General features: G+C 46.9%; 1 protein-coding gene across 4 annotated transcripts; it reads left to right on the plus strand.

Annotated features, from left to right (window-relative positions):
- Positions 1–1,054: 1,054 nt before the first annotated feature.
- DDX55 (DEAD-box helicase 55) lies at positions 1,055–25,279 on the plus strand. 4 transcript variants are annotated; one of them, XM_057744357.1, is made up of 14 exons: positions 1,055–1,203; positions 11,878–11,928; positions 12,020–12,106; positions 13,298–13,389; positions 13,468–13,530; positions 15,492–15,641; positions 16,215–16,404; positions 18,936–19,018; positions 20,933–21,064; positions 21,968–22,060; positions 22,757–22,871; positions 23,328–23,496; positions 23,985–24,277; positions 24,538–25,279. In XM_057744357.1, exons 1-14 carry the CDS (start codon positions 1,096–1,098, stop codon positions 24,712–24,714), a joined length of 1,803 nt encoding a protein of 600 aa, XP_057600340.1. In that variant the 5' UTR covers positions 1,055–1,095; the 3' UTR covers positions 24,715–25,279. The 4 variants fall into 4 exon arrangements, with proteins under 4 accessions (XP_057600340.1, XP_057600342.1, XP_057600343.1 ...); XM_057744359.1 differs by lacking the exon at positions 15,492–15,641 and having other exon boundaries at positions 1,074–1,203; XM_057744360.1 differs by lacking the exon at positions 24,538–25,279 and having other exon boundaries at positions 1,074–1,203; positions 24,001–24,158.
- Positions 25,280–25,378: the final 99 nt, after the last annotated feature.

Consider the following 25,378-nt stretch of genomic DNA (forward strand, 5'->3'; position numbering starts at 1 on the left):
TCCTCATTGTGGAAAGGGTCCCCAGATCAGAAAATTAGTAAGTAGACCCCCAAATGCAAATACGGCTATGCTCTTTCCCTCTGTCTTTGCTTTCAGACCTGCCTGGAAGTCCGATTTTATAAAACAGTTGTCAATGGCATTTTGAGGATGTGATGATGACAAAGTGAAAATGTTGCCTCAGGATTTACTCTTTCTAGTTTGTGGTGACTGGAGTTTGCGAGTACTACTTCCATTTACTCATTCCCAAGATATTTGGGTGGCTGCTGTGTGCTACCAGTTGTAGCCACTGAGGTAAAACAAATAGAGGAAAATCCCCATTATCGTGGGATTTACCTTTTAGTGGGGGAGATTAACCTAATATATAAATTCCATGGCATATTAATAAGTGCTATGGAGGAAAAATAAAGCCGGGTAAACGGTTTTCGTGATTAGGAAGGGAAGGCATCACTGAAATGACATTTGAAAAGTCCTGATGGGTGTAGGAGAGCAAGCCAAGCTAAAGATACGAGCCCAGCAGTAACAGCTGGTCAGTTAAAGCTTGCCGAATGAATGTACACGTGCGCGAGTCAATCCAGTGGTGAACACAGGAGTAATAAGATACAGTGTTCGTGTTTAGGTCTCTGATCTAACTTGCTCGGAAGTAAACCAACATTTATCGTGTAGCAGGCAGTGGATCCCCACCATCAGCCTATTTTGCATGTCTGGGGCTCCGGGGCGGGGGTACAGTTGTGTCCACTCCCTCCAGACCCACTGTCCTTTGGCCAGGACGCGGTGTTGTGCTGCCACCTGCCTCCGATTGGCGGGGAAAGTGTGAGAGCTGGGGCAAAATCCCTCCCGCCCAAATGCCTGCTCGAGATGGAGAGGCGCCCCGAGCCCAGGTGGCTGCCCAGGACGAATGGCACGACTCCGGCCGGGCTCCCGCCGCCCACTTTCATTTGCCAGGGGTCGGCTTTCCACGCTCCTGCGGCGAAGGCGCCTTCCCAGCCCTCCGGAACTTTGTGGCCGAAGCACGGTTCCCGGCCGGCCCTGTTGGCGACCGGAAGCGGAAGTGCCCCCGTGAGGTGTCCGGGTTGTGTCTGCGGAGGCAGAGGGGCCATGGAGCACGTGACGGAGGGTTCGTGGGAGTCGCTGCCCGTGCCGCTGCACCCGCAGGTGCTGGGTGTCCTGCGGGATCTGGGTTTCCCGTACATGACGCCAGTGCAGGTACCCAGCGCAGGTCTCGGGGAGGAGGGCCCTCGGTGCGCAGGGGGCAGGTGTGGAAAGGGAGGCTCAGGGCGGGCCAGGCACCCGCTTAATCGGACGCGTCTGCTAGATGTTTGAATTAGGACTCGCATCCTGGAGTTTTTACCCCTCCGGCTGGGACTGTTGCCAAGTCTTACTGCTGCCTCGACTCGGGTGATGCCAAGCTGGTTAATGGTCTCCTAGCAGAGGTGGCAGGCGGTGGCGCACCTGTGCCAGGGTCCTCGCAGCACCACCCCTCCCCCCCCCCCGCCCTTAGGTGCTGGAACCCAAGCGCCTGGGTCGTATCCTGGCCCCGCCCCCTCTAGCTGTGAGACCTTGGGCAAATGAGTTAACCTCTCTGTGCTTGATTTCCTTTGTGAAATGACGAAAATAGGATTACCTGGGGTGGTTGTGGGGATTACCTAAAACAGTGTTGGGCGCATTGTGGGCACTCTTGGCATCTTTCTTATTATCGCTTGGGCTAAATGAAGTGTCCTGCTCCAATGTATTCGTTTGTTCAAGAAATTTCTTGAGAACAAACTGTGTATCAGGTACTCTTTTCTAGGTTCCAGGGATTTTACAGTGTTTGTCCCCACTCATGGACCTTGTTTTCTAGTGCAGGAGAAAGAGGAGTAAACGAATAAGGTAATTTCAGCTCGTGGTAAGTGTTGTGGAGGAGACAGTGAGAAGGTGGTACAGGATAGGAGGTGAGATAGGGAAGGCCCCTTGGAGGAGGTGTCATTAAGCTGATACCTGAATGAGAGGAGCTGGCTGTGGGGTGATTGGGGGGAGGGTATTCCAGCCGAGAGAAATGCTGTGGGGCTTGAAATGAGCTTGGAGGAATAGAAAGCGTGCCTGGAAGCATCATGAGTGAGCAAACTGGGTGCCGGATTGTGCAGGGGCTTACTTGTAGGAGCTCGTATTTTATTCTAAATGCAGTGGGGAGCCGTCTTCTATGGGAAGCTGTGCAGGAAGGGAAGGGGTGTGACTGCTGTGCAGAGAATGGACTTTAGTTTTTTTTTTAAGCTCTTTATTGGAATGTAATTGCTTTATACTGTTGTACCAGTTTTTGAGGTACACCAAAGAGAATCAGCTGTATTTATACATGTATCCCCATATCCCCTCCCTCCCGAGACTCCCTCCCACCCTCCCTGTCCTGGCCCTCTAAGACATCACCCATCATCGAATTGATCTCCCTTTGTTATACAGCAACTTCCCACTAGCTATCTGTTCTACAGTTGGTAGTGTATCTATGTCTATGCTACTCTCTCACTTTGTCCTAGCTTCCCCTTTGCCCCCCCACCCCACTCTGTGTCCTCAGGTCCGTTCTCTACATCTGTATCTTTATTCTTGCCCTGTCGCTGGGTTCATCAGTACCTTTTTTTTTTTTTAGATTCTATATATATGAGTTAGCATACAGTATTTGTTTTTCTCTTTCTGGCTTACTTCGCTCTTTATGACGGTCTCTAGGTCTATCCACCTCATGACATATAGCTCCATTTCATTCCTTTTTATGGCTGAGTAATATTCTATTGTATGTATGTGCCACATCTTCTTTATCCATTCATCTGTTGATGAGCATTTAGGTTGCTTCCATGTCCTGGCTATTGTAAATAGTGCTGCAATGAACATTATGGTACATGTTTCTTTTTGGATTATGATTTTCTCTGGGTATATGCCCAGGAGTGGGATTACTGGGTCATATGGTAGTTCCATTTTTAGTTTTTTTTTTTTAATTTATTATTTATTTTGTTTATTTATTGGCTGCATTGGGTCTTCATTGCTGCACACGGGCTTTCTCTAGTTGCTGCAAGAGGGGGCTACCCTTCATTGTGGTGCACAGGCTCCTCATTGTAGTGGCTTCTCTGGTGGAGCACGGGCCCCTAGGCACGTGGGCTTCGATAGTTGCGGCACATGGGCTCAGTAGTTGTGGCTCACGGGCTCTAGAGCACAGGCTCAATAGTTGTGGTGCACGGGCTTAGTTGCTCCGTGGTGTGTGGACTCTTCCCAGGGCAGGGCTCGAATCTATGTCCCCTGCATTGGCAGGCGGATTCTTTACCACTGTGCCACCTAGAAGTCCCCATTTTTAGTTTTTTAAGGAACCTCCAAACTGTTTTCCATAGTGACTGTACCAGCTTACATTCCCACCAACAGTGCAGGAGAGTTCTCTCTTCTCCACACCCTCTCCAACATTTATTGTTTCTAGATTTTTTGATGATGGCCATTCTGACCGGTGTGAGGTGATACCTCATTGTGGCTTTGACTTGCATTTCTCTAATGATTAGTGATGTTGAGCAACTTTTCATGTGTTTGTTAGCCATCTGCATGTCTTCTTTGGAGAAATGTTTATTTAGGTCTTCCGCCCATTTGTGGATTGGGTTGTTTGCTTTTTGGTATTAAGCTGCATGAGCTGCTTGTATATTTTGGAGATTAATCCTTTGTCCCTTGCTTCGTTGGCAAGTATTTTCTCCCATTCTGAGGGTTGTCTTCTAGTCTTGTTTATGGTTTCTTTCACTGTGCAAAAGCTTTTGTTTCATGAGGTCCCATTTGTTTATTCTTGATTTTATTTCCATGATTCTAGGAGGTGGGTCAAAAAGGATCTTGCTTTGATGGATGTCATAGAGTGTTCTGCCTATGTTTTCCTCTAGGAGTTTTATAGTGTCTGGCCTTCCATGTAGGTCTTTAATCCATTTGGAGTTTATTTTTGTGTATGGTGTTAGGAATTGTTCTAATTTCATTCTTTTACATGTTGCTGTACAGTTTTCCCAGCACCACTTATTGAAGTGGCTGTCTTTTATCCATTGTATATTCGTGCCTCCTTTGTCAAAGATAAGGTGCCCATATGTGCTTGAGTTTACCTCTGGGTTCTCTGTTCTGTTCCATTGATCTTCCTTTCTGTTTTTGTGCCAGTACCATACTGTGTTGATCACTGTGGCCTTGTAGTACAGTTTGAAGTCAGGAAGCCTAATTCCACCAACTCCGTTTTTCCTTCTCAAGATTGCTTTGGCTATTCGGGGTCTTTTGCGTTTCCATACAAATCGTAAGATTTCTTGCTCTAGTTCTGTGAAAAATGCCATTGGTAATTTGATGGAGATTGCATTGAATCTGTAAATTGCTTTGGGTAGTATAGTCATTTTCACTATGTTGATTCTTCCAACCCAAGAACATGGTATGTCCCTCCACCTGTTTGTATCATCTTCAGTTTCTTTCATCAGTGTCTTATAGTTTTCTGCATATAGGTCTTTTGCCTCCTTAGGCAGGTTTATTCCTAGGTATTTTATTCTTTTTGTTGCAATGGTGAATGGGAGAGTTTCCTTAATTTCTCTTTCTGCTCTTTGGTTGTTAGTGTATAGGAATGCAGGAGATTTCTGCGTATTAATTTTGTATCCTGCAACTTTACTAAATTCATTGATTAGTGATAGCAGTTTTCTGGTAGAATCTTTAGGGTTTTCCATGTATAATATCATGTCATCTGCAAAGAGTGACAATTTTACTTCTTTTCCAATTTGGATTCGTTTTATTTCATTTTCTTCTCTGATTGTTGTGACTAAAACTTCCAAAACTATGTTGAATAATAATGGTGAGAGTGGACACCCTTGTCTTGTTCCTGTTCTTAGAGGGAATGCTTTCAGTTTTTCCCCATTTAGAATGATGTTGGCTGTTTGTCATATATGACTTTTATTATGTTGAGGTAATTTCCTTCTATTGCCCATTTTCTGGAGAGTTTTTATCATAAATGGATGTTGAATTTTGTCAAAAGCTTTTTCTGCATCTGTTGAGTTGATCATATGGTTTTTATCCTTCAATTTGTTGATATGATGTATCACATTGATTGATTTGCGTATATTGAAGAATCCTTGCATCCCAGGGATAAACCCCACTTGATCATGGTGTATGATCTTTTTAATGTGCTGTTGGAGTCTGTCAGCTAGTATTTTGTTGAGGATTTTTGCATCTATATTCATCAGTGATATTGGCTTGTAATTTTCTTTTTTTGGGACATCTTTGCCTGGTTTTGGTATCAGGGTGATGGTGGCTTCGTAGAATGAGTTTGGGAGTGTTCCTCCTTCTGCTATATTTTGGAAGAGTTTGAGAAGGATAGGTGTTAGCTTGTCTCTAAATGTTTGATAGAATTCACCTGTGAATCCTTCTGGCCCTGGGCTTTTGTGTGTTGGGAGATTTTTAATCACAGTCTCAATTTCAGTGCTTGTGATTGGTCTGTTCATAGTTTCTATTTCTTCCTGGTTCAGTCTTGGAAGATTGAACTTTTCTAAGAATTTATCCGTTTCTTCCAGGTTATCCAATTTATTGGCATATAGTTGCTTGTAGTAGTCTCTCATGATCTTTTGTATTACTGTGGTGTCAGTTGTTACTTCTTTTTCATTTTTAATTCTTTTGATTTGCATCTTCTCCCTTTGTTTCCAGATAAGTCTGGCTAATGGTTTATCAATTTTGTTTATCTTCTCAAAGAGCCAGCTTTTAGTTTTATTGATCTTTGCTATTGTTTCCTTCATTTCTTTTTCATGTATTTCTGATCTGATCTTTATGATTTCTTTCCTTCTGCTCACTTTGGGGTTTTTTTGTTCTTTCTCTAGTTGTTTTAGGTGTAAGTTTAGGTTGTTTATTTGATTTTTCTTGTTTCTTGAGGTAGGACTGTATTGCTATAAACTTCCCTCTTAGGACTGCTTTTGGTGCATCCCATAAGTTTTGGGTCATTTGTGTTTTCATTGTCATTTGTTTCTAGGTATTTTTTTTAATTTCCTCTTTGATTTCTTCAGTGATTTCTTGGTTGTTTAATAGCGTATTGTTTAGTCTCCATGTGGTTGTATTTTTTGCAGTTTGTTTCCCATAATTGATATCTGGTCTCATGGCATTGTGGTCAGAGAAAATGCTTGATATGATTTCAATTTTCTTGAATTTACTGAGGCTTGATTTGTGACCCAAGATGTGATCTCTCCGGGAGAATGTTCTGTGTGCACCTGAGAAGAAAGTGTATTCTTTAGCTTTTGGATGGAATGTCCTATAAATATCAATTAAGTCGAGATGGTCTAATGTGTCATTTAAAGCTTGTGTGTCCTTATTTATTTTCTGTTTGCATGATCTGTCCATTGATGTAAGTGGGGTGTTCAAGTCTCCTACTATTATTGTGTTACTGTTGATTTCCCCTTTTATGGTTGTTAGCATTTGCCTTATGTATTGAGGTGCTCCTATGTTGGGTGCATAGATATTTACAATTGTTATATGTTCTTCTTGGATTGATCCCTTGATCATTATGGAGTGTCATTCCTTGTCTCTTGTAATAGTCTTTAAAGACTAATTTGTCTGATATGAGTATTGCTACTCCAGTTTTCTTTTGACTTCCATTTGCGTGGAATATCTTTTTCCATCTCTTTACTTTCAGTCTATATGTGTCCCTTGGTCTGAAGTGGGTTTCTTGTAGACAGTATAAAGAAGGGTCTTGTTTTTGTATCCATTCAGCCAGTCTGTGTCTTTTGGTTGGAGCATTTAATCCATTTACATTTAAGCTGATTATTGACATGTATGTTCCTATTACCATTTTCTTAATTGTTTGGGGTTTGTTTTTGTAGGTCTTTTCCTTCTCTTGTGTTTCTTGCTTTGAAAAGTTCCTTTAGCAATTGTTGTAAGGCTGGTTTGGTGGTGCTGAATTCTCTTAACTTTTGCTTGTCTGTAAAGCTTTTGATTTCTCAGTCGAATCTGAATGAGATTCTTGCTGGGTAGAGTAATCTTGGCTGTAGGTTTTTCTCTTTCAGGACTTTCAGTATATCCTGCCATTCCCTTCTGGCCTGCAGAGTTTCTGCAGAAAGATCAGCTGTTATCCTTGTGGGTTTTCCCTTATATGTTATTTGTTGCTTTTCTCTTGCTGCTCTTAATATTTTTTCTTTGTGTTTAATTTTCGTTAGCTTGATTAATATGTGCCTTGGTGTATTTCTCCTTGGGTTTATTCTGTATGGGACTCTCTGCGCTTCTTGGACTTGATTAATTATTTCCTTTCCCACGTTGGGAAAGTTTTCCACTATAACCTCTTCAAATATTTTCTCAGACCCTTTCTTTTTTTCTTCTTCTTCTGGGATGCCTGTGATTCGAATGTTGGTGTGCTTAATGTTGTCACCAAGGTCTCTGAGACTGTCTTCCATTCTTTTTATTCATTTTTCTTTTTCTTGCTCTGTGGCAGTTATTTCTCCCATTCTATCTTCCAACTCACTTATTCATTCTTCTGCTTCAGTTATTCTGCTGTTTACAGCATCTGGAGAGTTTTTAATTTCAGTTATTTTGTTTTCCATTACTGTTTGTTTGCTCTTTAGTTCTTCTGAGTCCTTATTAACTGTTTCTTGTATTTTCTGTATTTTGTTATCAAGATTTTGGATCATCTTTACTATCATTACTCTGAATTCTTTTTCAGGCAGTTTTCCTATTTCCTCTTCATTTATTTGGTCTTGTGTATTTTTACCTTGTTCCTTCATCTGTGACATATTTTTTTGTCATCTCATTTTGCCACCACTTTGGATGGGTGGGATTGTGTTCCTATCCCACTGGGTGTTTGGCCTGAGGTTTCAAGCACTGGAGTTTGTAGGCTGTTGAGTATAGCTGGGGCTTAGTGTTGAGGTGAGAACCTCTGGGAGACCTCACTCTGATGAATATTCCCTGGGGACTGGGTTTTGCTGTTAGTCCAATGCTTTGGACTCAGAGCTCCCACCTCAGGAGCTCAGGCCTGACCCCGGGCTTGTGAATCAAGATCCCACAATCTGTGTGGAGCAGGAAAATGAAAAAAATTAAAAAAAAAAAAAGTAGAACAGCAGAACAATAGCAAGATAAAGAATATAAGAATAGGAAACTAACAGATATTAGAAAAAATAAAAAAAAATAGATGGAGTAACAACTGGAAGGAAAAACAACTGCAATAGCCTAAGTGAGGAGGTGGGAAGAAAAAAAAAAAAAAAAAAAAAAGCCAGAAAAGGCCTTGGCCGTGGGGGCAGGGCTTAGACAAGGGCCAGTGGGCTGGGGGGTTAGGCAATGGGCAGGGCCTGTGCTTAGAAAAGGCCCTGGGGGTGGTGGGGAATGGGGCTTAGGTCTAATGAGGCAGAGGGTCCCAGGAATGCCTCTGGTCCTGGGGGCAAGGGACCAGGTCCAGGTACCCAGCAGGCTCCCTGGGCCCGAGTTGGTGGGAGAAATGCTAGGCACCATCCCTAGTCTCCAATCTTGGAGGGTCCCTCCCCCTTGAGTTCTCTTCTTCCTCACCCTCTCCCTCCTATTCCCCTAGGACCCTCACAGCTGGAGGGGGCACTGGAAGACAGGAGACCAGACTCTGATGCCCAACAGGCTTCCCAGGGCCAACTGGGCTAGGGTAACGCCTGCGGCACTTCCCCAGATCTCCCAGTCTCGTAGGGTCCCTGTCTGCCTCTTTTCCTCTCCCCCGCCCCCCACTCTCCTAGGTCCCAAGCAGCTGGAGGGGGCCCTGGAGTGTGAAAGACCAGGTCCATGAGCCTAGCAGGCTTCCCAGGGCTAGTGGGCAGGGGAAATACCTTATTTGCCTCCCTTGATCCTCCAATCCCAGAAGGCCCCCTCCCCGCCCACCTCTCCTCTTCTCCGCTGCTTTCCTCCTACACCCCTAGGACCAGTGAGACCTAGAGGGGCCCCTGGAGGACCGAAGACCATGCCTGGGGGCACCACAGGCCTCCTAGTGCCAAGTGGGTAGGGAGATTTCCTGCAGTATGTCCCCTGATTCTCTGGTCCTGCAAGGTCCCCCCCATCACTGTCTGCCTCTCTTCCTCTTCCCCTCCTCTCCCTCCCTCCCACACCTGTACGACCCACTCAGCCAGAGAGGGCCCCAGAGACCGAGGGAGCAGAGTCGGGAGCCCAGCAGGTCCGCTGGGCCCAAGTGGTTTGGGGAAGGCCCTCCGCACCTCCCCTGGTCCTCCGATCCTGGAACGTCCCACCACTGGTCTGCCTCTCTTCCCCTTCTCCTGCCACGCTCCCACACCCCCCGGGACCAACGCCTCTGGGAGGGGACCTTGGAGAGTTGGAGACCAGGCCCCGGAGCCCAGCAGGCTTCCTGGGCCAGTGGGCAGCGTAAATGTCTTCCGCTCCTCGCCCAATCCTCTGATCCCACAGGGTCCTTCCCCCCTTCCGCCTCTCTTCTTTTCCCCCCACCGCTTCCCGCCTGTACTTCTAGGACCAGCGGCCCGGAGGGGCCTTGGAAGGTGGAGGACTGGCACAGAAGAAATACCCGGCGTTGCTTCCCCTGTTCTCCTGACCTGGAAAAATCCCTTCCCACCCCCACTGTCTGCCTCTCTCCCTCCTCCCGTCCCCCTCCCCCCCACTTCCCCAGGACCCCTGTGCCAGAGGGGGGCCCGGAGAGTGAAGGACCAGGCCCCAGAGCCCAGTCGGCCTCCCTGGCCAAGAGGGCAGGCGAGACGCCCTCTCGCCTCCCCCTCCCCGGATCTCAAAGCCCCCACCCCGACCAGTCCGCCTCTCCACCTCCTCACCCTCCTCCCTCCCTCCCACACCCCCAGGACCCAGGCAGCCCGGAGGGGGCCTTGGAGGGTGGAGGACCCTGCTGGGGAGCCCAGCAAGCTCCCAGGCCCGGGAGCTCAGCAGGCCTCCTGGCCTCCCGGTGGTAGAAACCCAGTTGCGGTTTCCCGACCTCCCCAGCCCCCAACGGTCCCTCCAAGCGCGAACCTCCCCCCTCACCCAGCTACCCCCTGGGGCGCCAGTCCCTTCTGGCTTCCCCTTCCCCGCCCCCCCCCGACTTCCCCCAGGTCCTACCCGGTTGCTCCGGGGTTCCTCCGGTCTTCTTGGGCCTCAGGTCCCCTGCCAGCCTCCGGCAACCGATCTGTTTTTGGGGAGACACGACCTCTGTGTCATCCCACGCTGCCATCTTGACTCCGCCCTTGAGAATGGATTTTAGAGGGGTAAGAGGAGAATCAAGAGGGTCTGTTAGGAGGCCATGGTCAAGTTAGAGGGGATGGTGGCTTGGAGTGGAGAGAAAGCAGTAGTTATTGAAAAGTCAGTGTTGGGATAGCTTTAGGGTTGATGAGGGGCCAGATGTGGGGGGGGGGGTCACAAAAGAGGAATCTAGAGGGACCCTGAGGTTTTTTTTCCTTAGTGGCTGGGTGGATGGTGGTGTCATTTACTGAGATGAGGAAGGCTGGGAGGGATAACAGGCTTCAAAGGGAAAAGCAAGGGGATTCCGTTCTGAAATGTTGAGATGTCCATAGGCTCCTCAGGAAAGATGTGGAGGAAGCGGGCAGTGCTGAGTGCCGCGTCTCGGGACCGTAGTGCTGACAAGACCCCGTGTCCTCCGTCAGAGTCATGGTCTAGGTGCTGTCCATGTTGAGATGTGTACCATGGATTTTGAGGACTCACTGTGAAAAACGAATGAAAAATATCTCATTCATTTTTAAGATATTGATTACATGTTGAGCTGACAATATTGTGGATATACTGGGTTAAATATATTGTTAAAATTTATTTCACTTCTTTCTGTTTTTCTTTCTTTTTTTTTTTAATAAATTTATTTAGTTGCTGCGTTGGGTTGCTGCTCACAGGCTTCCTCTAGTTGTGGCGAGTGGAGGCTACTCTTCGTTGTGGTGCGCAGGCTTCTCACTGTGGTGGCTTCTCTTGTTGTGGCTCCCGGGCTCTAGGCACATAGGCTTCAGTAGTTGTGGCGCACGGGCTTAGTTGCTCCTCCACATGTGGGATCTTCCTGGACCAGGGATCAAACCTGCGTCCCCTGCATTGGCAGTTGGATTCTTAACCACTGCTCCACCAGGGAAGTCCCCTTTTGTTTTTCCTAATGTGGTTACTAGAAAAATCACGTATGTGCATCACATTTCTGTCGGACAGCAATGATCCATAGCAGAGTTCTCAGTCTCGGCACTCTTCATATTTTGGACTGGATAATTCTTTGTTATTTGAAATGGTCCTGGGCATTGTGGGCTGTTTAATGGCATCTCTGGGCTCTACTTAGTAGATGCCAGAAGCCAACCACCTCCTGTTCCCTTGCCCTGTTTTGACAACCAAAAATGTCTCCAGACATTGCCAGATGTTTCCTGAGGGCACAGAAATCACCCAGGCTGAGAATAACTTGTGTTAAGGCAGTAAGAAAAGTCCTACACGTGCTGCGATGGGTGAGCTCAGGCTCTGGGGGCCAAGGCTGGAGTGGAGTCCTAGAGGGGGGCGACCTTGAAGCCAAGGCCTGAGTCTGCTTCAGATTCAGCTGCTCGTTGTTGCAGTCAGAGGGCCAGGCTTCTCATAAGTGCGGGTTCTCTGAGGTGTTTATAATGAGAGGGTCTGTTTGAATTGTTGTTTCGTGATACTAGAGCTGGAAGGAACCTTAAAACCCAGTGTCTTCAAACGTTTCCAGGTCCAGAGAGGAAGAGTAGGCGAGGCAGGGCTAGAACTCAGGACTCCCAGATCCAAGCTCCGCTCACTTCCCCTCCACACCGTCTGTGTAGAGACCGCTGCCATGTTACCTGTGAGCCGACCCCACTGGAGTCCCTGGTGGTGACTGTATTGGAGTCCACTTTGTGGTGGGGTCCAGTGTGACCAAGGCCAGTGCCCTGTTCCTTGGGCTTTGGGCCTCACTGTTAGCATCACGGCATTCTCTAACCAGTGCTCTGCCATCTCTCTTTTCAGTCCGCAACTATCCCTCTGTTCTTGAAAAACAAAGATGTTGCCGCAGAAGCGGTGAGTACCTGGTAAATGCAGCCTGTCTTCCTGTTTTTCTTCCGAAATGAACTGTGAGAAAAAGCAAACCAGAACTTTCTCCCCTTTGCAGGTCACAGGTAGTGGCAAAACACTCGCTTTTGTCATCCCCATCCTGGAAATTCTCCTGAGGAGGGAAGAGAAGTTAAGAAAGAGTCAGGTGAGGGTAGCAAAATGGTATATTTTCACTTAATCATTGGGGAGTTCACAGTTGAGGAGGAAGCTGGGCACAAGCTTGAAAAAAAAAAAGAAAGAAGTACAGTCTGTCCTCATTACTTGCAGATTCTGTGTGTATGAGTTCGCCTACTCCTTGACGTTTATTTGTAGCTCCTCGAAGCAGCACTCACTGTGCTTTCGTGCTCGTGTGTGGACTTGTGTGGGGCAGCCTCGGACGGGAGTAGCCCGATGGTGTTTTCCCAGCTGAGTCTGATCAAGCAACACTGCCTCTCTTTCCAGCTCTCAGGCTGTAAGCTGGTGTCCTTTTCCCAGTCTGCTTACACATTCCTGGTGGGGGTGTGTGTGTGTGTGTGATTTCACCGTTTAAAATGACCCCAGAGATAGTGCTGAAGTGCTCTTGAGCGTTCGTGCGCGCAGGGAGGCTGTGATGTGCCTTACAGAGAAAATACGTGTTACGGAAGCTTCGTTCAGGTGTGAGTGATGGTACTGTTGGCTGTGAGTTCAATGTTAATGAATCAACAGTGTATATTAAATAAGGTGTCTTTAATTAGAATACAGTTGACTTACAAAATAGGGTGTTTTTAAACAAAAATACACATGAAACAAGCTTATGTATTGATGGGTGGACAAAAATGTGACCAGAGGCTCACAAGAACCTAACCCCACTTCCCCAGGAGCGATGGTCCCGTATTCGCTAACTTAGCATTTGTGGCCACTTTGTAGAACAGAACTGCTGTAAGTAATGAGAACTGACTGTAATTCAAACTACAGTTGACCCTTGAACAACACGGGTTTGAACGGTGCAGGTCCACTTAAATGCAGCTTTTTTTCAGTAGTGAATAACCACAGGTCTGCACCAGCTGAGGTTGGTTTAATCCCTAGGTTCAGAATGGGGATACGGAGGAACCAAACCAGTTATGTGGAGGGCCGACTGTGAATGATATGTGGGTTTTCAACTGCACAGAGGGTTGGCACCCAACGCCCCCATCATTCAAGGGTTAACTCTCGTTGATATACACTGTGACCACTCTGTGACCGGGCACTGCTGGAAAAGCCCAGGAAGTACTATTTCTCTGGGAACCTTCGTCCACGAGGTGGCGGGTGCGGGCCGTGTGAGTTGAGCTCTGCAAAGCCCAAACTCTGCTAATCATGTCCCTTCCCCCTACACGGGCAGGTTGGCGCCATAGTCATCACACCCACGCGAGAGCTGGCCGTTCAGATAGATGAGGTCCTGTCGCGTTTCACGAAGCCCTTCCCCCAGTTCAGGTAAATTGGAGGCAGGGTCCCATCGGCCCCGGGCTGTGGTTTTGCCTGACCTGCTCAAAGACCCTCGTCTCATCTCAGCCAGATCCTGTGGATCGGAGGCAGGAATCCTGGTGAGGACGTGGCAAGGTTTAAGGAACGTGGGTAAGTCGCTTTGCTCCTGCTCCTTTCCTTGCGTGCTCTCGGCATTGAACCCAAGAGGAATCAATACACGTTCCAGGCCTAAGCAGAAACCCCCCTTCAGCAACCCTTCCCCACGAAACGCTCTCTCTTCAGGCCAGCCTCCCATTTTGCTCGGGGGCTCCTTCCCACGCTGCTGAGATGAGCATTTCCCCATCAGAGTCTTACCCGAGGGGAGAAGGGAGGTCGGCCGTGGCCTGCTGTCCCAGGCCGCCTGTGCAGGGCTTCAGGCTGCGCTCTTCTCCCTCTGGGCTCTCTCCACGGTCTCGTCCCTCCTGTGGTGGTCCCTGACCTCGCCCCGAGCCCCAGACCCACAGATGATCCACCCGTCTGCCTGGCACCTTCCGGGCATCTTACAGCTGTTGCAAACACCTCTGAAACGGGGGCTTGGAGTTTTTAATCCCAAAACTTGCACTTCATCTGGAGTTTCCTGTTCACCTATTCTCCCCCATGTGCTCCTGCTAAAAGTCCCCTCTACCCCCCAGCTCACAGTTAACTGTCATCCTCTGCATTTTCTCTCCAGAGCACATCTCTAACCCATCCACTTTCCCATCGCTGCCTCTCTTACTCATTTCTCCGCTGGACTCACAGTCGCTTCTCTCTCCTGGGTGTTTTCTGCTGTTGCCCCCTGAGTATCCGTTCTCCACTTAGCGGCCAGAGTGCCAGTCGGGTCATGTCGCTCATTGAAAGCTCTTTAGTGGCTCCCGCTGGCCCTCACGATGGATCCTAGTGTTTGTGTAGGGCCTGTGAGCCACCACTCTCCACTGCTGCCCCCTTCCCAGTCCGCCCCACCCCTGCGGTGAGCTGGTTTTCTCCCAGGTAACTGCATGGGTCTCCGGGAGGCTCGGCAAATTCGGGTAGAGCGGGGGGTGGGGGGGAGGTGGTTGGTCTCGCAGCATTTACCTTCAGAACCTTGCGAGGTGCTGAGCACACGGCAGGTGTTTAATAAACGTCCAGAATGAATGTTTGAGTACACAATGGCTGCGAGCCCTTGGCATTTTATTGTCCCACTGTGAACAAGGTTTGTAATGAGTAGCAATAGATTTTGTGCCCAGTGTGTCAGTGAATCTTCATAAACTACTTTTCTTGAGCACTTGCTGTGTCCAGCTACAATGGGATACACTTTGCAGCAAGGGTCACAGACTTGAGTTCCTACAGGGGTCAGAGGATAATATAAACGTGTGAAGGGGGGCTGGGGTTATTGGGAGGAACTGCCTAGTTCATGCCCGAGTACTCACCTCCAGCTGATAGCTGCCCGAAGGACTCTGGGCCCAGTTTTGCCAGGTTTTCAATTTTTTAAAAAGAATATAGAATTCCAGGTTCTATGTGTTATCTCCAGATTTCTTAAACTGTTGGCATGTAATTCACATGAAAAAAAACCACCGAACTTTCCTGCAGGTCACCCAGTCTGTGGGGGCCACACTTGCCTTCAGTCTGCTGGTTTATGATCTTTACATAAAATTGTCTCTAGTTGGGTTGACATTCTCGTTTTATAGATGAGTGACCTGGGGCCTCAAGTTGTTGAGTATAAAGTCAGGGGATCAGCAGACCCTTTCTGTAAGGGACCAGATGGTAATTATTACAGCTTTGTCTATCACACCGTCTGTGTCATACCAGCCCACCTCTGCTGTTATCATGTGAAAGCTGCCAGAGGCAACCCATGAATGAAGGAGGATGCGTAGTTATGTGCCTTTAAGAAAGTGTCAACAAAAACAGGGCTAGTTTGCTGAGCCCTGCCCTCTCTCTCAGCCTGGAACCCAGACCTGTCCCCTCACGGCACAGCCTTCTCCTCCCACTCTGGTGGTCTCCCTTCTCTTCACTGGGATTTTAGATGACTCTTGCGGGGGATACAAAACCTGGCATTTGGAATCACAAAGGTCCCCGAGATCCAGCGAGTGTGGTAAGTGTTGACCTTGTTCTCACAGTGGGAACATCATCGTGGCGACCCCAGGCCGCCTGGAGGACATGTTCCGAAGGAAGGGCGAGGGCCTGGATCTGGCCAGCTGCGTGAGGTCCCTGGAGGTCCTGGTGTTGGATGAAGCAGACAGGCTTCTGGACATGGGGTTCGAGGCTAGGTACTGGAGTTTGGACCTAATGGGCTTTGGGTGACACAGGGTGAAAAGGAGACCAAGGTGGAATTCCTTTACCACTCTGTGACTGTCTCTGTTAGCCACATGTGAATGTCGCATCATTAGGTTGTTTGATCCTTGAAATTCTGCCACACAGTTTAAATTCTGTTCTTCTGTCTTTGATGTTCTTAACATGCATTTTCCTTCATGGCTTCTTTAAAAGTTTTTGTGTTTTAAAAAAGTAAGTAGGTTTATTGGGATATAATTTGTATGTTGCACAATTCACCCATTTAAAGTGTGCAGTTTAATAATTTTTAGTCTCAAAAAGTTTTATCCTAATTTCACTTTTAATTGGCCTCCATTATAAAAGTAAAATTATATGCTTGTATTGAAGAAACTTTGTGAAAATGAGAGTATAAAGAAGAAATAAAGATTGCCCATAATCTCACCTTCCAGTAGCAGCTGCTGTAAATATTGCGATGGTTTGCAGTCTTTTAAAATAACCTGTTTAGTATCATGAAACACCATTTGTTGATTATGCTGATAAGTGAGTGTTTAAGATGAGCCCTCTCGTTTTAGCATAAACACCATCCTGGAGTTTTTGCCGAAGCAGAGAAGAACGGGCCTTTTCTCGGCCACTCAGACGCAGGAAGTGGAGAACCTGGTGCGAGCAGGTCTCCGGAACCCCGTGCGCATCTCGGTGAAGGAGAAGGGCGCTGCGGCCAGCAGCACGCAAAAGACCCCCTCCCGCCTGGAGAACTACTACATGGTGAGCGCCGGGTGTTCTCACTGACTCCTGCGGGTCAGCGAAGATGATGACAGGGTCTAAGGTACAGCGTGGGGACTGGAGTTAACAGTGCGGTATACTTGAAATTCGCTAACAGAGTAGTTCTTAAAATACAGAAGAGAACTATGTGAAGTGATGGGTGTGTGAATTAACTTGATTATGATAATCATTTCACAGTGTATATGTAAAGTCATCACATTGTACACTTTAAATATATACATATGTATTTTTAATATATAAATATGTTTAAATATATACAATTTTTATTTGCCAATTATACCTCAATAAAACTGGAAAAAAAAACAAGTATTATAAATCAAAGCAATTTAGTGAAAACAATACTAATTTTTTTTTTACTTGAACTGCTTTCAGTAAGCTTAGCTCTGTTTTTCCTTTTAAATGATCAACTATAATAGTTTTAACCCCTTATTGGATATTTTGTTTTTACTTACTTGAAAAATAATTTCTTAATTTTTTCTTAACTTTCACCATTTGTATGTTTTATCAGTATGGTATATAGTTATTGATATATGTTAACTCTTAGCAATTAAAACAAACAAGCAAGCAAAAAATGATGATGAGTGCTCTAGGGATTAGCTTTCAGTTTTCTAGGAAACTAAACCTATAAAACAATACCCTGTGGCACATTGTAAAATGCACTTGGGGACAGAGCTGGGACACCTGCTGTGTGTGATGATACTTGTCTGTCAGCAAGTGGGTAAGTGAGTGAACGCGGCATAACTATTGTAAGCATAGTCTCAAGGACAGCGTGTTTGGACCTCCTACCCCCAAGTGATCAAACGTTTTTATTACACGTGCACGGGGTGTGCTGGGTGCAGGCACAGGACACACTGGGTTCCCAGCCCGTTAGTATGAGCCTGAGTTAGAGAAGGACACAGACAGACATGCAGGTGAAATGCAAAATCGAATGATAGACTCTCTGAAGGAGACTGTTGGGTGACAGTGTTCTGCTCTGTAACCTAAACATTTGGTGTTTTTGATTTGCAGCTAGGATTTGCAGCAGTAAGTCCTAGTTGCCCTTACCTGTAGTTTCCTCACAAGGCAGCAGGAGGGCTTTTGGAAACGTGATTGTTAGTAATGAGGCCACCCCTCTTCTCTTCTTTCCCGTCCCTGGGTCAGGCCAAGGGGCATCTAGAGAGGATGGTTGGCCAGGGTGGCAGCACCATTTGGGAACTGGGAGAACCCACAGGCCAGCGTCACTGCTTGACAAGGCACGTCTAAGTCGTCAGCCAGGGGTGGGGCTTTTCTTTTGGCCGAGAGGGGCTTCTCAGCTCCTAAACCACGGTGACATGTTCAGAAAGAAGTGGGCCGTTTCCAAACCAGCGTCCCTCGTGCTGCAGACCCAAAGGGTGATGAGGTCGCTGTCCTTTGTTTCAGTTCATGGGAGGATTGAAGGCAGAAGAGTTTGCAGGTCAGAAAACCGCCTCTGGTGCAGCTGCCTGGAGGATGTTTTTGAAATCAGACAGGAGGTGTTATACGCAGGGTTGCTATTTCTGCTTGTGGGCCCGGCTGGTAAAGTCAGGAGGCCAGCTTTTCCCAGGGGAGGGAGGAAGTGGTGGATAACGTAGTGGTTAAGAGCAAGTGTGCAAGGACAGGGCTGCCTAGGTGCACAGCTAGGCTTTGTCCCTTCCTAATTGAACTAGGTGGACTTAGTTCATCACCTGTGAAACAGGGATTCTCTTAACACCCACTTTGTAGGGTTGGTGTGAGGATTGGTTTATTAATACAGATGAAGGTTTTTAAGCTTACTAAGCCAGTGCTTAGTACATAGTAAGCACTGATAAAGTAGCTTTGGAACCCACTGTGGCTGCTGTTGCATTCTGCTCTTTTGCATTCATTTAAGTGACTGCATTTAGAGATGTCTAAGTGCGTGAGAAAGAAATTCCAAACTGAGGATTTGGCTTTGGTAAAAATAGGAGGAATGCATTCAGGTGGATTTAAATGTTTCCAGTTTCGGAGCCTGAATGGAACACTTGATTGCTTTATTAAGAGGCATCTATCTCCATGGAGGTCTGTGAAATAATTCTGTGCATTCCGCCATGGAGACCTGTGTTCATCTTAGAGCAGTGATTTCTGAACACGGCTGTGCCTCAGAATCTCCCTGGGCGCTCTTAAATACTACGGACCCCAGGATCCAATTCCAGAGCTATGAGTCGCAGCCTGTAGGCAGTGTCGAAGGCTCTGCATGTTAGAGGCTCGCCCAGGGGTGGTGTGATGGCCCGCATGGCGCTGTCTGCACGTCGGGGTTTGGGGTGTCCTCGCTGCACTGGGGGGCTCCCTGTCCTCAGTTACGTGATTTTGTGACTCACGTGTGTCAGCAGCCGTGCTGATGCTTACTCTGAGCTCGGTAGACTGAGTGATGTTCTGACGAGAGTCTGTCCTTTTCCTGGAGGAAATCAGATTCCTTCAAATTTAAGGCCCAAACTGAAACTAGCTATGGGGTTATTGTCAGCAAATTTGTTTTTTGATTGGTTTTCCTTTTTATTTTGTAGGTATGTAAGGCGGATGAGAAATTTAATCAGCTGGTCCACTTTCTTCGAAATCATAAGCAGGAAAAACACCTGGTCTTCTTCAGGTAATCTTTCTGGACTGTGGTCAGAGAGTCTGGGGTTCAGGCACACCCAGAAGGTGCGCATGTGTGGAGCCTTGAGGTTTGGAATTCCCTTTAGATTGGTTCTCTGTTAGGAATGCGTTTAGCTACAAATAACTTCTGCAGCTTAAGCTGGAGGGGTTTATTTTTCTCCTGTAAAAAGAAGTCCAGAGGTAGGCAGCTCCTGACATTGGTTTCTGTCTCAGTAACGTCAAGGCCAGTGTTTCTTCAACTGTCTTAGCCTTTCTTTCCTGTAGGTCACTTCCTAGTTTTAAAGATGACCACTGTGACACCTGCTGTCACATTTGCATTGAGAGCAGATAAAAGAGGAATGGTGGGGGGTGGGGGGTGCTTGCTATAGCCAACCCTTTTAATCAGAAAAGCAGAAGGCTTTCTCAGACACCCCCACCCCCACCCCCACGAAGCTAACTTCTGTTTTCAGTGTATGGGCCAAAGGTGGGGCACCTGGCAACCCCGCACTTCAGGAGGTGGAAGAAACAAGTGGGTAGCTGTCCCAGCCTCTGTGGTAGAGGGAGGTGAAGGAGAAAGTGGTTGGCATGGTGTTTAATCTGCCAACCTAGTGTCTGCCACACTGGGGTGTGCCCTGTTGTCAGACTGCAAGATACAAACAGATGTGTGCATTCTTTGGGCTGTTTTTTCCTCCTCCAGATAGACCTGTGGTGTCGTCTTTTTGGCAATACCCGAAGAATTTTATGTTTCTTTTCCATGTCACCAATAAAATGCATTAGCTGTGCTGACCCACAGTTAGAAATACAATCTGGTACGTGTACACACACGTACACACACACACACACACACGAAACTGAAACAGAGATTTCACAAAACTGCACTTGACCAGGTGGGATGCATTTTGATGCCTGCTGTTCTGTTGCTTTCTATTCTGTTCTGCTCTAATGTTTTAAAAACGCTGGTCCAGACTCACTAAATTGGTTTCAGGACCCACCAGATTGCTTTCAGGATATGTGGGTTGTGACCCTCAGTGTGTAACCTGCCTCGTTATGTACTGATGTGACTCATGCTGGAAACAGTGGGGAATCTGGCAGCAGCCACTCAGCACAGGCGTTGAACACAGAAGACTTAGGCAGGGGTTGGCCCTGCAGCCTGGTGCAGTGGGAAGGACACTGGAGGCGGAATCAAACCTTCGTCTGGTTCTGGCCCCGCCGCTCACTCGTACTGCCTCTCTGTGAGCTTCGGGTCCCTCATCCGCAAAAGGACGTGACATCCTGTTGGAATCCCTCAAATAAAAAAGGGGGTGAGGGGCTGGGGTGAACTCTTTAGAAGGAGGCTGTGTAGGGAGCTCGCAGACTCGAAGAGAAAGTGGGGTGTGCAGCCCCTAGGCGAGACAGGATCTGGGGGGTCCAGAGGGCATCTCTTCAGGGCACAGCCTCATTGGGATGACCCTGCTCCAGCCCCCTCTTGCCCTCGACTCCAAGTCCAAACATCTAGGAGAGGGGACTGGATTGGTCTGACTTGGATTATTTGCTGAGCCCTTGGGAACTGCACCGACTGGGGAAGAAGCAGTTCCCCAATGGAGAAGCAGGAGTAAAGCTGTATTTAAGATGTCATTGTTCTTGTTGTGAAGGGCTGCTTTGGTTTAATTAGTTTCTCAAGGGGCCAGGGAGATGCCCTTGCTAGAACAGCTTTCGACAGTGGGGATACACTCTTTGGGTTTTAACTCCTGCTTAAGGGGTTTCGTCAGAAGATGGCCTTTCCCTGACTGAGCGCTTAGCTGCGGATGCTCTGCACAGCCATCCTCCTCTGCAGTCTCCCGGGAGGACTGGGTGGTCCCCACGGCATCTAGTGCTCACGGCCTCCCTCCCCCAGTCGTAGGAGGACTGAGGCGGCCAACGACTCTAAGCCCCGTGTCCCCTCTCGCAGCACCTGCGCCTGCGTGGAATACTACGGAAAGGCTCTGGAGGCCCTGGTGAAGGGGGTGAAGATAATGTGCATTCACGGGAAGATGAAGTTCAAGCGCAATAAGATCTTCATGGAGTTCCGCAAAGCACAGAGGTGGGTTGGCTCCCTCGGAGGTGGCGGGTCTCAGCCACTCTGCTCTTTCGCAGGTCGCTCTGCCTTGAAACCCTCACATGTGTTTCCCTGCCTGGAACCCTCTTCCTTCTCCAAGCCAGGTATCACATCTTCTCTGTATAAATGCCCAGAGCCCCCGCCCTCTGTCCTGACCCCATCACACTGTGCCGCACTGACTTCTTACTTGTCTGTCAGCCTCCCTACTGGACTGCAGACTCCATAAGAATGGGAACCTGTGTGTTGTGCTCACTTCTGGATTCCCCAGTACCTGGCCCAGGGCCTGGTCAGTGGGGCTTTGGTAGCTGTTTGTTGAATGGGTGGGTGGACAGAGCGGATGGGAGCAGCCCGTTAGGGGCTCCAGGTTGTTGGTGGGTGGCTACGCGGTAGGGAACTTGTGTCTCTAGAGACCGTAACTTGATTCTCTTTGTGCATAGAAATACTACTTTTCTGTTTTTCTGAATCATTGAGCATCCTGGCTATAATAAGAGCAATCTTTTAGGCAAAGTGATAGATTGACTATTACACCTCAAGTCTGGGAGGGAAATTTTCTTTCTTTTTTTTTTTTTTAATGGCTGCAAAGGATTAGACCAATTACAGTGTTTTGTTGGGTTTTTTTTTTTTCCTTTTCCCTCAATAGAAATATAATTTAAAAAATCCTTTCAGTGTCTCCTCCCCACCTCTTTACAGATTTCACTGGGAATTTGTAAAGTCCTAGAGATTTTTAGGAGGAAGAAAAATCAAAATGTTATTACTAAATCTTTGCTTCTGTGAGAGCCCCTGCAGTCTGTGTCATCGCTGTCATCACCTTCAGATCAGTTAACGACTGCTTGATGGTGAGGGAGACAGTGGCCTCTGTCCTCAGCGTGGTGTTTTCTCATTTTCTAGTGGGATTTTAGTGTGCACCGACGTGATGGCCCGAGGAATAGATATTCCTGAAGTAAACTGGGTTTTGCAGTACGACCCTCCCAGCAATGCCAGGTACAGCACAAGGGAATGTTACCTGCTCTGTCTAGGAATCTAGCCTAATGAAATGGGAATCCTGAGGAAGATGAACGTAAAGATAGTGGTCAAAACATTATTTGAAATAGCAAAGACAGGCTAGTTCAGTGATAGGTCAACGGTGACACTGTATTATGTAGAAATTACAGTCATTTTCAAATACTTTTTAAAGTTCTTGCACAAATGCACATGATAGAGTGTTTAAAGGAGAACAGTATATATACCATATGTGAAGATTTCAATTATTCTCTGAAAGCAAGCATATATTCCTAATAAATGCCTCCAAACATAGGAAAATGCCTGTAAATACAAACTCCTAAGCAGTAGTTGTTACTTCCGGGGAGGGGGTGGGGACGGGGACCCATAGGTCACTTTTATTTTCTTTTTTATACTTTTCATTGTTTTCCAAATTTTCTATTGGGACTGCATCCTCCTGCCTGTATCATCAGATAGGCATAAATTTGAAGGTTTTATAGTTCACATTAAATGTCTGTCACAGCATCCTCTCTGGTTTGCATGTGTGTTTTCATCGCCAGCTCTTCTGTAGCACTAGTAAGCAGCAGGTTGGGATGGAGCTGTGGGTCATTTTAGGGCATCAGCTGCGTGGCTGCAGACCCGTGCTCTACGCGGCCGCTGTCACGCAGTGACCGTGTTCCTGCCCTGTGTTGTTGGCAGTGCCTTCGTGCATCGCTGCGGCCGCACAGCCCGCATCGGCCACGGGGGCAGTGCACTCGTGTTCCTCCTCCCCATGGAAGAGTCCTACATCAATTTCCTTGCAATTAACCAGAAAGTAAGCTGTCTTCCTTTTTCATACACCCAATCCTGGGGTAGCTGGAGAAGTTCCTTTCCAGCAAGTGGTCCAGAACTGAGATGAGGGGTTGCAGACTCACAGGGGCCAGGCTGGTGGCATCAGGGCTGGAGCTGGGCTGGCTGTAGGGAGGCTCCGGGTGTTGGCCATTGCTCGGCCTAGCGGAGTGTCACTACTTGGGAATGTAGACCTATGTAGCCATACTTTCCAACCAGAAATCAGGAATGTTGTGTAAAACCTGATTTTAAACTTTACTTTAAAATTTTTAAAATTCTTTCTGGACCAAGTAAAATACTTAGGTTGGATTTGGGCTTCAAGGCCTCTGCTTTATGATTAAAATGAATTGTTTTGCCTTTGGTTTTATCGGCACTGGCTCTGATGGGGTAGCCTTGGGGGTGAGGTGATTCCAGCCAGAGTGACAATGTGGTCCCTGTGCAGTGCCCCCTGCAGGAGATGAAAGTCCAGAAGAATACAGTAGACCTCCTTCCAAAGCTCAAGGCCATGGCCCTGGCTGACAGAGCTGTGTTTGAAAAGGGCATGAAAGCTTTTGTGTCGTATGTCCAGGCTTATGCGAAGCACGAATGCAACCTCATCTTCAGATTAAAGGGTAAGTTGGACTTCTTCACATAATTATGTCTCCATCTGAAACATCTGATGTTTTTACCAATATTACAAGTATGAAACTGCTTTGTCTTATAAAAATGTCAGGCCTGTGTCAGGGTTAATGTTTTCCAAACATTTAAAAGAAAGTCTTCCTGGGAATTCCCTTGCGGTCCAGTGGTTAGGACTCCGAGCTTCACTGCAGGGGGCACAGTTTGCATTCCTGGTCTCGGAACTGAGATCCCGTATGCCATGCAGCACAGCCAAATAAATAAATACATACAAATAAGATAAAAGAAAGTCTTCCTTGGGTTTGAGTAGACAGAGAATATGCTGGCTGCTGAGTATTCCTTTTTAATAAAAATGTATTTAATTTCTAATTAAAATGAGTCCATTAGATCATTTAGACAAAATTATATTGCTATGAATATTCTATGGGTTGATGCTTATAATCCTATTTTGGGTGTGCTAACTCTGATGTTTTGGTTTAACCAGATCTTGATTTTGCTAGTCTTGCTCGAGGTTTTGCCCTGCTGAGGATGCCCAAGATGCCAGAGCTGAGAGGAAAGCAGTTTCCAGATTTCATGCCTGTGGACGTCAATACAGACACCATTCCATTTAAAGATAAAATCAGAGAAAAGCAGAGGCAGAAGCTATTGGAACAAAAAAGAAAAGAGAAAACGGAAAATGAAGGGAGAAAAAAATTCATAAAAAATAAAGCTTGGTCAAAGCAGAAGGCCAAAAAGGAAAAGAAGAAAAAACTGAATGAAAAAAGGAAAAGGGAAGAGGTAAAGTTTGCAGTTTTATTATTTAAATACTCAACTTAGAAATCTGAACAAATTTCACTAAAGTGTAGTATATAGTTATCTTCTAATAGGAACCGCATAGGACTCTCAGATCTCCATGCTTCCTTGGTGGCTCGGGTGGGGAATGTGCTGTTTGTGGAAGCTGATGTGAGAGCACATAGTTCCTAATTAAAAAGTGCTGGTTTCACTTAGAACACCATTGCTGAGAAATTTAGTAGGTTGTTGTTCTCTTCTCCATTCAGGGTTCTGATATCAAAGATGAAGACATGGAGGAGCTTCTTAATGACACAAGGCTCTTGAAAAAGTTTAAAAAGGGAAAAATTACTGAGGAAGAATTCGAGAAGGCGCTGTTGACAAGTGGCAAAAGATCGATGAAGACAGCAGATTTGGGGATCTCAGATTTGGAGGATGACTGCTGATTCCCGCCCCTCAGGCGAAGTGCACCAGAGCGAGGGGAATGCCAGGAGCTGGCCCATGCTCGGCAGACAGCTGGCACTTGTGTCTACTGAACAGCGAACTTCAGCAGACGTCTGGGAAGAATCACCTCTCCCAAGGCTGTTGTTGCAGACGGGGGAGGTGTAAGGGGTTTCACACTCGTGAATATTTTACTAAAAACATACCAGCCTTGAAGTCTAACAGAAGAAAATGTAAATTAATTGGATGTAAATAACAGATGTCAATATTTATTTTGATTACTTAAGGAGCTCATTTTTTGGTGGCTATTTTATACTTATTTTTTAACATAAAGATACTGAAGTAGACTTGATTTTAGACGTTTTAAAGTTCCTCAGTGTTTTCAGGCACTGGCTCTCCCTGGAGTCCTTACCCCTGGACTTTAGTTCTCTCTTTGATGTACTGTGCAAAACACCTGCACAGAGCCTGGAACTGTTTTATTGGTGAGTATCTGAAAACAGAGGCAGCAAGTCATTCTGGGAAAGAAGATTATTATGCCTTGTGTTGAATAAACTGTATTTCATTCTAATTGTGCCTTAAGTGTGTGAAGGTGGCTGCACAGTGTCTTTACCGAGATGGACAGTACATTTGGGCCTGGGGGCAGCCTGTAGTACCGACGCAACGCCGTAT

The sequence above is a fragment of the Hippopotamus amphibius genome, chromosome 8, assembly GCF_030028045.1.
Source record: "Hippopotamus amphibius kiboko isolate mHipAmp2 chromosome 8, mHipAmp2.hap2, whole genome shotgun sequence".
Classification (NCBI taxonomy): domain Eukaryota; kingdom Metazoa; phylum Chordata; class Mammalia; order Artiodactyla; family Hippopotamidae; genus Hippopotamus; species Hippopotamus amphibius.

Excerpts from the sequence above, each read along its gene's own strand:
- DDX55 (XM_057744357.1), top strand. The coding sequence starts at position 1,096 with ATGGAGCACGTGACGGAGGGTTCGTGGGAGTCGCTGCCCGTGCCGCTG. Across the intron at positions 21,065-21,967 it reads GAGTTCCGCAAAGCACAGAG|TGGGATTTTAGTGTGCACCG; the intron begins GTGGGTTGGCTC and ends CTCATTTTCTAG. Across the intron at positions 23,497-23,984 it reads CCTCATCTTCAGATTAAAGG|ATCTTGATTTTGCTAGTCTT; the intron begins GTAAGTTGGACT and ends TGGTTTAACCAG.